The sequence below is a fragment of the Camelina sativa genome, chromosome 18 (assembly GCF_000633955.1).
Source record: "Camelina sativa cultivar DH55 chromosome 18, Cs, whole genome shotgun sequence".
Taxonomy (NCBI): Eukaryota; Viridiplantae; Streptophyta; class Magnoliopsida; order Brassicales; family Brassicaceae; genus Camelina; species Camelina sativa.
Window position 1 is genome coordinate 8600496 of NC_025702.1, and position 10362 is coordinate 8610857.

Sequence of the window (10362 nt, forward strand, 5' to 3'; positions counted from 1 at the left end):
TTAATTGCTTGTTGTTTGATTTGCTTTTGTTTTGCTTTGTTTTCATTGTTTGCTCAGTTTCTGTTCTTCGTTTGTCAACTTGACCTCCCACTCGATCGCACATTCGATTGAGTGCTTGCTCAAGCTCGTTCCAGAGTTTGTTGTTTATGTTCTGCAACTTTCTGTTTTATTTCCTGTTTAATTCTAGTTTCATTCCTGTTGCATTCATTTCATTTTTGCTAATCTTGTTTCATTACTTGTCTTGCATTAGTATAGTTCCTGTTCTTGTTTAGTATCATTATTGCCTTGTTTACATTGCATTTAGTATCTTGTCTTAGTAGCTTTACATTCTGCATTTTATCATTATCATTAGGTTGTTAGTTAAAAACACTCATCACATTTGGCTTGACTTAGATAAGTATTCATATCCTGATTGCTTGCATCACACTCATTATGGATTGACATCCTTTATGCTACAACAACATAAGGGTAATTGAAATACCTTGCATCCACCGTTCATTCATCATCTCTATCTTCCACTTCCATCATCATATTACCACACATCATACAAAAAGATATGTTTCAATTTCCAAATACGGGTAGCACTTCGGTCGAGAATGGTTGTTGAGTCACTAGCATCACTCTTGTGTATCCTTTTAGATCCACTGCTTCCAGAACCATTATTTCCTCCTACCTGACTACCATAACGTGGTTGATCATGTATAGCGAGCCATTCCTTTTTATATTTGAAACTTCCTTAACCAGCACTTGAATATAATTCATGTGCTTTCGCCAAAACATCATCCTATGACCACCTGCTTTGCTGCATACGTTTAGCGTTATCATAAGCGCCAACCCATTTGTTCACGCTTTTGTTCACGTTGTTATAGTGATTTCTTCATGCTTCATCATCACGTAGAGGATCAAATGAGCAATATTAATTACAATATTCAGCAATTTTACCCCAGTATGACTCACCTTTTTGGTTTTTGTCAATAATGTTGTATGTTCTAAATTTAATCCACCCAGTCATTAGAACCAAATTTTGCTCAGTGGTCAATTTGGGACTTCTCCGAAGAGCAGGAGTTGAATCATCTGCATCTAGAATGGCTTCATGAATACTGCTAATACCACCAAGAGCTATTTGTGTAGAAAACTCGAGAAAATCAGTTGCTACAACATTCGAATCAATTTCATTACCCTTTGAAGAAGAAGAATAATGGGGGGAGGGGTGCTTGAGATGAATAAGATATCATCGATCCATGATATGGATGATAGTTTGGAACGGCTAGCGGTATGAAGAAATTCAGTGGATAACCATAATTTGGTATTTGTTGGGTTTGGTTGGGAGATTGATTTTGAAACTGATAATTGTTTAGATTTGGGTAGTTAAAAGGGTAATTAGAATAATTTTGGGTGTTGAAAGGATTATTGTTTGGATCTGTTTAGATAAAATGATATTTAAAGCTAAAACCAAAGTTTATTGCAGACTAAACTTTTTTTTGTTTAAGACGGGTTTTTTTTTCTGTGTCCAAATCAAATGAAAGTATCCTCTATTTATAGAGAATGAAAAGTTATAAATTTTGATAGAAATATTATGAAATAATTGAAGTTATATAATTGAGATGAAGAAAAACATAGAATCAAAGCAACCAATCAGAATATAACACTTGTCACTCTTATCTTCTCCCTTCTACTTTTAGGGATGTTGATATTTATCAACATAAAATTTGCTACCTCACTTACTTTTCGATTACAACAAACCATTGTACGTTGTAAAATAGTTTACAACAACCCAATTTAACTAATCATACCACACATACTGTATATTACTTTGTGCTATTCTTCATTACATCATTTTCTACTAAACTACTAGAGATAATTCTAAAAACCATCATGTAAAAGATGTTTCATGAAGCTAATTTACCTGCATTTCAAATGTCTAACATTGAATATTAATAATTACTTGCACAAAAAAAGAATATCAATAATTACATGCAACCGACCTTCTAATAAAATATCAAAAAAAAATCTAAAAGTAAGATTAGCTAAAAATGTTAAACATAACATAGATATATATATATTATATCATATATGTTATAATTTCAGTGTTGTAGTTTAACAACTTTGAAAATAAACTATGGAATATAGTTTTGTATTTTGCACATTAACTTCAATACAAATTATCGTCATCTTACAACAAATTATATAATCATATATGTTAAAGTATCTAATTTTGAATATATATATATACATATTAACAATCAATAGAAAATTTGCTAAAATATTGCTCACATAATAATGCTTTTATTGATGCTGTTATGGCTTATACTGCTATTACTATATCCAAAAATTACTTCACACACCACAATGAGGTAACAATTTGTTTCAAATATTTATAGTTTTCGGTTGCGTGAATCAAAAGTTAGGTTTTTATTTTTTGGTACTGAGAATTAATGGATTATGTTATGATAATTTATGTTATTGGGACATAGTGACACCTATACAAGGGACAATGTTATGCTGTTTTTAGGGAGAACATCAAATTGCCACTAACCAAACTCTATTTGTACATAAAAGTTGCCTGAAGTTGTTCCGTGGCGGTTTTCTTTTTATTTTATTTGAACTGCATCATTATGGACTATACCTTATGAATTATTAAAAAAACGATCTAATCTGCAGATGGATTTATCCATCCCAACCGTTGCTACCATTCACTCCCTGTTTTTCTCAGAAAGAGTAGTAAAAAAGAAAAAAATTGGCATATGGGTTTTAAACTTTAGTCTGATAATCATAGTATCATATGTAACTACTTACTGTTCTAATCAATATTCTGCAACTAAAACATCTCCACAATCCAACCAATCCCACACATTATCTCCTTCTACTCTGTTTTGTTTAGCCAAAAAAAAAGATAAAAGGTGTGAACAATTAAACCGTTGATACACTTCAACTTCATAGCGTCAATAAATTGGTTACTCAGACAATCATTCCGAAACGCCGCTCTACACTTTGTTACAACCAATCTCTCCCACGGAAATTCAAGCGATCTAAACCCAATCACTCAGATTCCAAAAAGATTTCTATATTTGTTCGTTTTCCATCTCAGAAATTTTCAAATGAACTTTGTCTTCATCTCTCCATCGCTACTTCTCGTATGTGATTCTAGAAAGCTCAAACTCTAATAAATTCATCAATCTTCTCAGAGACAATGAGTTCATAAAGCTCAAACAACATTTATCACAATTTATCTCCCTAACGTCAAATGCCTATAACCAAGGCCGACCGTGTGAAATTTGTGGTCCTATACAAAACAATTTTTTTTCTCTTATAAATGAAATTTTTAAAACTGAAACCAAATCTTAAAATTTCGGAAAAAACCTATTTTTGCAATAACAAAATAAACAAAATTTAAAAAATGAGGTCAAATCTAAAAATTTTATAAAACTGAGCCCTATTTTTGCAGTAACAAAAATATTTTGGGGCTTATGTTTGTTAGTAAAAACCTTAAACATTTTGGAGGGTGTGAAGGGCCGGGCTTGCCTATAATTGATCTCGATTCATGATTCAGATACTCAAAAACCATAATTTTTCCAAAACCCAGATCTAAAACACGATTCGAGCTCGTCCAGAAGTCTTTAAGGCTGAGAAGAATTTAGAACCAAAATTTTGATTTTTTGAGTAACTTGGATTCTCTGGCTTCACCAATTACGACTTGGAAGCAATGCTCGTCTCTTCTCTCTTTGATTTCGAGAAATAATAGTGCCTTGGGATGTATTAGTTAATGTATGTTTTTAATGGTATTCGTCAGCCCGAGATAAAGATGAAAACTATGACAGTGAATAAGCAACAAGATTCAATACAATTAATTTAGTTTCTTTTTAGAAAATTTATCAGTATTAATGATTTTTTTCGTGGGCATGTAGGCCTGAGACGGATCCGGATATCCGGTGTTTTTAGGGGTATCCGGATCCGCCTCCGAATCTGGTGGATAATTAGGTTTGTTATCCGCCTCCGCCTCTGGTTAACCCGGATATCTGTGAGAAAACCCGAGTATCTGCGGATAAGCAGATCCAATGTGGTTTCAAAAAAGTATTTCGCGTGAGCTTCGATTGTCTTCGAAAACTGGGTTTTCTTGTCGTGATCGTCGGAAGAGTCTAGGGTTTCATGGCAGAGTCAAGATTTGTGGTCGATTTACAGTGTCAACGTATCCCTGAAGTCGTGGAGCCGAGATCTGTGGCAGTTTGGTTCTTGGTTTGCTTCCGCCGGAAATCGTCTAGATCTGGTTTGCTTTGAGGACTATGACCAGAATCTGTGGATAACTTGAGAAGCTGGTGATGGGTAGAGGAGCAATGATTTCTTCATGCTGGATCTTATAGCTCGTTGTCAATGAACATGATCTATGGCGGCTGAAGTTCTCTCTAGGTTTCTTTCTGGGTTAGTGTTTGTTTACAGGAGAGAAAAAATAGATCGATTCATAACTGTTATTTTCTTGATAGCAGCGTAACCTAATTCTAAAACAATGTTAATTGGGCTTATGGGCTCTAATAAAATAGATGGACTTTAAAATATGTTTGTTGTTTGTTGTCCTTAATAAACTCATTGACCAAAGGTCCAAAGCCCGACATGCAACATATCTACCAGATATCCGTTTCTAGTTATTTTACTATCCGGATCCGGATCAGTATCCGTCTCGATCCATAAATCTAATATTTGTATTCAGATCCATCTGTGCTGGATATCCGGTTTTTCGGAGCATAGTGGAGCGGATCCCAGATCGGATGTTGGATCCTGGACAATAAGTCTCAGGGCTAGGCATGAGGGAATGCAATTAAAAGCTCTCTATAAATTGCAATAAGTGCAAAATTATAGTGTTTCCAAATTATAGTGCATAGTTTGAAGAGATCAACTACTACTAAGTTTCTAAATAGACAAAATATAAATTTAGTGAAACCAAAAAAATATAATATAGTGAAACCAAAAAAATCAATTTACAAAATTTGAGCAAATTATCAATGCAATATTTCCACTTATAAAATTTCATTTAAGTGATAAAACATTTTAACTCAAAACTGATATTTGCAACTAGAATGTATTCTTAAACCACAAAAATCATATTGTTTTCGAAAAGCTATTCGAGGCATAGACCAAAATAGCCAGAGATTCAAACATCTAAGAGACCAAGTGAAATCTTATTGCTACCGCATGGTAATAACTAGTAAGTCCACCACTAAAGACCTTTTTCGGTCTATTATTTATACTTTACTAACTAACCAAAAATATATATATATATATATATATATATATAACTATTATCTAATAAGAGAAGTTGAGATTAAGAAAAACACAAAACTATAACTTTTTTTTAGAATATATGCAAATATAGAGAGATAATTTTGTTACCTTAATTTAAAAAAAATATATGATTCAACTTAGAATAGACATAGATTTAATACTAGAAACTAGAACTGAATTTTATATAAGCAGTAAATTATGAAACGTTATTTTTAATATCCAAAATATATAAATATTTGAAATATGGTACTAAGAGCATCTCCATTGGTTATCTTTAGATGATATCTACATATTTCTTTATAATTAATTTTAATAATATTTAATAGTAAATGTCTTTAGAGAGTCAAAATAATGTCTTAAATGTATATTTGGAGATATTTTTGCTCCTTTTTAGACACTCTAAAAACACATTTTATTAAATAACATGAAAATTAATTTCAACAAAAAATGATCAATGGAGATGGTCTTAGATTTAATACTTAAGGATAAAAAGCTTAAGAATTAGTGACCAGTGATTTTCCTTCCTTTTATCACAACAAATTCTCAATACACTAAAATTAATGTGAGGGTAAACGTTGAATTTTTCTTACTCTAAACTTGAATCCAAATAAGTAAACACTCAAGAACATTGTTGAAATATCTTAAAAAGTTTTGGTAACGGAAAAAAACTTAATTGAAGCAATAATTGGCTCATTGTTTTTTTCATCGTCGATGTAGCCAAAAAAAATTTCATAAAACTTGTATCGAAAATACATATTTTAGATAATGATTCAAATGTAGCAAAAACCTTAATACTTTTATCTCCGATACACTATTATCGAGGTGCCACTACCACTAATTTTCTTCGACGCTCCTTTTGTAGGATTTTATCTTGCTGGCATCGGGGGATCTCAACCTCTACGCTCCTTTGTTGCTCCCTTTGTTTCTCTAGTTTTATTCCCCATTTTTCCCCCATTTGTAACCTCCCCAAACCCCTGATTATCATCCCAGATCTAGACGAAAGCTTGCTCTTCATCGTCTATAGAAGGATGTGGAGTCCGGCAAACCCATCCTCATTTGTTTTCGCGCAGCCTTGCTAGGCGGAGATGGAATCAATATTTGGCGAGGAATCCTTCAGAGTTGCGTCTATCCTCTGTGATTGGACTCCCGTTTCAAAAACATGTCAGCCTCTAAGCTTCGCAGATCCATGTGTCCTTCCACCGGAGATGCAAATCAATCCCCTGGCTATCCAAAATATCCATAGAATTACTGTGGATGAGCTCTGAACCTGAATTCGGCCTGCTAGCATTCCAAATGGTCTTGACCAACTTCAAAAATCCCAGGTCTACTCTATCTATTCTTTTGTAATCTGGTAGACATTATATAGGTTATTTGGTAGAACTCAGTGTACAAAGACTGCATCTGAGAATCCACTTACCTAGAATGTTTTGGATTAACATAGTGTTTGGTAGATCCTTGGTTATTGCTCAATTTGTGACATTGTCTGATGGGTTTCTAAACTGGAAGAATCAAGTCATATGTATCTCTACTCTATCTAGCGATTCTAGTTCTCAACCAAACCCCTTTAACCGCACCATGTTTGTGTTAACGACAACACAAAAGACCAAGCCTGTATCACATGTTACATTGTCAATCTGACTGCATGCTTTGTTTGGATTTCTTAATATCTTTGGCAAAGGGCGCCATATGAGAGAGAACCCACCTGTATTGCTATGGCTTGTGATATGTCTTTGGCTTTTGTTTGTCTTTGCTTCCCTTGTATGTTCTGATTATGCAGTTTGCTGCCCTATGGTCTATTACCCTGGACTCCAACAGTTTTATCTGACGAGTCTAAGCAAACCACTTTCAGCATCATCACCACCATCCGGACTGCAGCCCGAATCCCTGCCAATGCATTGCTTCTGCTATTGCTCCCCGCTCCGATGAGATTCTTGGCCCTGATTCCTCTATCAACTTCACAGTGTCCTACGACCGTAACTACTTTGTCATCTGTCGAGTTCTTCGATAATGATCAGTCTTGCAACCATAATCTCACATGTCTCAAGCTGTTTCTTAGCATTTCACAGCTCTCATGGACCCTTGCTTGATGTTTTTTTCTCTTTGTTTGTAGCTTTGGAGAAAGTCTATCCTTGTAACCCTATTAACCTTTTGAATTTTGGGATTTTGTCGTCCTCTACTTGTAATATTTTTTTTGGATGAATGAAATCAACAGTTTGTCCAAAAAAGAAAAAAATGATATTGATTCGAGTAAACTAACTTCATTCCCATCATTTCAAAAATTATAAAGTTGGTTTTTAAAAGTGATTTTGTTGGTGCAGATTTAGCACCCACAACATACCGATCTAAACCAAAGGTAAACCGATCAGTTTTAAAGATCAACTAGACCGGGGGATCTCCCTTTTGGGCCGGCTAAACAGACCTGTAAGCGGAAGCCCACCGAATTTAGCCAACAGACCTTCGTGGCCGCCTCCGAATCCGACCTGATCATTAAAAGCAAAATTTTCCTTATATTCAATCTGAAATTTAAGAAAAATAGATTTATATATCTTGTAATCAAGGAACTCATATACACATAGGGGTGCCCCCTCCCACCTTCAACAGATTTCAATAAACCGACATATTTCTTTCATCACTTTCAAAATATTAATAATGATATAACTCTATATTAATGAAATACTAATAAATTTATGTAATTACTTAATGATAAATGATATAAAACATGTTACTTAACATCAATTATTCAATTTAAATAGATGATATCATTTTTGATATTTAAAAACAAAATTGAGACAAATTAATATTTTTATTAATATTGCTTATTACAAGAAATGAATCATTTTTTTTTTCTGCGCCAAGGTAAGTTAAGGAAATTAAGTCAGTAATACACGGAGATTACTTGAAACGAGGAAGAATCTTAAACGCTCGGCTCAGGTCTCGAAAACAAACCAACTCACAATCCTGACTTAATTGAGGAAAACAATGCAAAACCACATGCTCTCATTTCCTATCGTAATCTTGTAGTAATTATATTTCAAGTTTCGATTTTTGTATATTTATTCTAAAATATTTGCTCATATATCAAAGCACATAATGGTAAGTACTTAGTTATTCATGCCCTTGTGACATTTTTATCTCACTCTAACATTTTTTTTTGGAGTCAAAAAACGCTTTCACATTGTATTATAGTATCAAATATCAACGGTAAGTTTAACTAAATTAAGTAGTACATGAACTGATAAATTCTAGTATATGACGGCTAGTTCATGGATTGTTTATGAACTGATCAATTCATTCTAAAATTGGAGAACTATATAGGGTTCGAATTTTTTCATTATCAACTATTGTTGGCCAATATTAATGTTTTAAGTACTTAGAATATTATATTGGTTTAAGTCCTTGATTCACCACTATTTATATATTTGAACAATTCATTTTTTTTTCTTTTGAGATATTCTATGTATATAACTATTGACTTTTTTTCATTTATGGATAGTGTCTGTGCAAACAGATTACGAAGAAAAAGCTAATGACTGTAATTAAATTAATCTAAAAGACAAAGAACAACACCCCGAGGTAAAAGAAAAAGACAGAGCATATGAAGTTTAGTACTTTCATAATATATACTTTTCATTTATAATCTTTCTTTCTTCTTCTTGCTTATTTCTAAAGCAAAACTTCCCTAAACCCTACGCCAAAGAGAGAGAGAGAAAGAGAGAGAGACTCAAATCGATGCAGAACCAAGAAGGCTGGTTTTGGATATGAGAGCCAAATGCAAAAAAAAAAAAAAAATCTCCTTGTCTTTGAAAATGCCGATTCCAAGAAAAGCCTTAACTGTTGTTTCTCATTTTCCCATTACCTTCTCTCTGTTTTTAGCTTTCTTCATCTCCTCGACCTCCGCATCGACCAATGAAGTTGCAGCTTTAATTTCTTGGCTTCACAGCTCGACGATCTCGCCGCCTCCGTCAGTATTCTCCGGTTGGAATCCTTCTGACTCAGACCCATGTCAATGGCCTTACATTACTTGCTCCTCCTCCGAGAACAAACTCGTTACAGAGATCAATGTCGTCTCTGTTCAATTAGCTTTACCTTTCCCTCCTAACATCTCTTCGTTTACCTCACTTCAGAAACTCGTTATCTCCAACACTAATCTCACTGGAAGTATATCTTCTGAGATAGGAGATTGTTCTGAGCTTAGAGTTATTGATTTGAGCTCAAACAGTCTTGTTGGTGAAATACCTTCAAGTCTTGGTAAGCTCAAGAATCTCCAAGAACTCAGTTTAAACTCCAATGGCCTCACTGGAAAGATCCCACCGGAACTTGGTGTCTGCATTGCTCTCAAGAATATTGAGATATTCGACAATTACTTATCCGGGAATCTACCGCTGGAGCTTGGAAAGATCTCGACTCTGGAGAGCATAAGAGCCGGAGGAAACTCAGAGCTTTCAGGGAAGATCCCAGAGGAGATTGGAAACTGTCTGAATCTGACGGTTTTAGGGCTCGCCGCTACGAAAATAACCGGTTCTTTACCTGTTTCGTTGGGTAAACTAAGTAAGCTTCAGTCTTTATCGGTGTATTCCACAATGCTCTCAGGTGACATCCCTAAAGAGCTTGGAAACTGCTCTGAACTTATCAATCTGTTTCTATACGACAATGACTTGTCCGGCACGCTACCAAAAGAGCTTGGAAAGCTTAAAAACCTAGAGAAGATGCTTCTATGGCAAAATAATCTACACGGACCTATCCCTGAGGAGATTGGATTTATTAAAAGCTTAAATGCAATTGATCTCTCTATGAACTATTTCTCAGGAACCATCCCTGAATCGTTTGGTAACTTGTCAAATCTCCAAGAGCTTATGCTTAGTAGCAACAACATCACCGGGTCAATACCTTCGGTTCTAAGTAACTGCACACAGCTTGTTCAGTTGCAGATTGACGCCAATCAGATTTCGGGTTTGATTCCGCCGGAGATTGGATTGCTTAAGGAGCTCAACATCTTCTTGGGATGGCAGAATAAGCTAGAAGGGAATATTCCGGCAGAGCTAGCGGGTTGTCAGAATCTTCAAGCTCTTGACTTGTCTCAGAATTTTC

At 34.5% G+C, this 10362-nt stretch overlaps 1 protein-coding gene across 1 annotated transcript in view; it reads left to right on the plus strand.

Annotated features, from left to right (window-relative positions):
• LOC104760874 (LRR receptor-like serine/threonine-protein kinase RCH1) overlaps nucleotides 9081-10362 on the plus strand; it is a 16258-nt gene continuing 14976 nt past the window's right edge. Inside the window, exon 1 of the mRNA XM_019240051.1 lies at nucleotides 9081-10320. Within this exon, the coding sequence (XP_019095596.1) occupies nucleotides 9081-10320 (1240 nt within the window). The remainder of the gene's footprint in view (nucleotides 10321-10362) is intronic.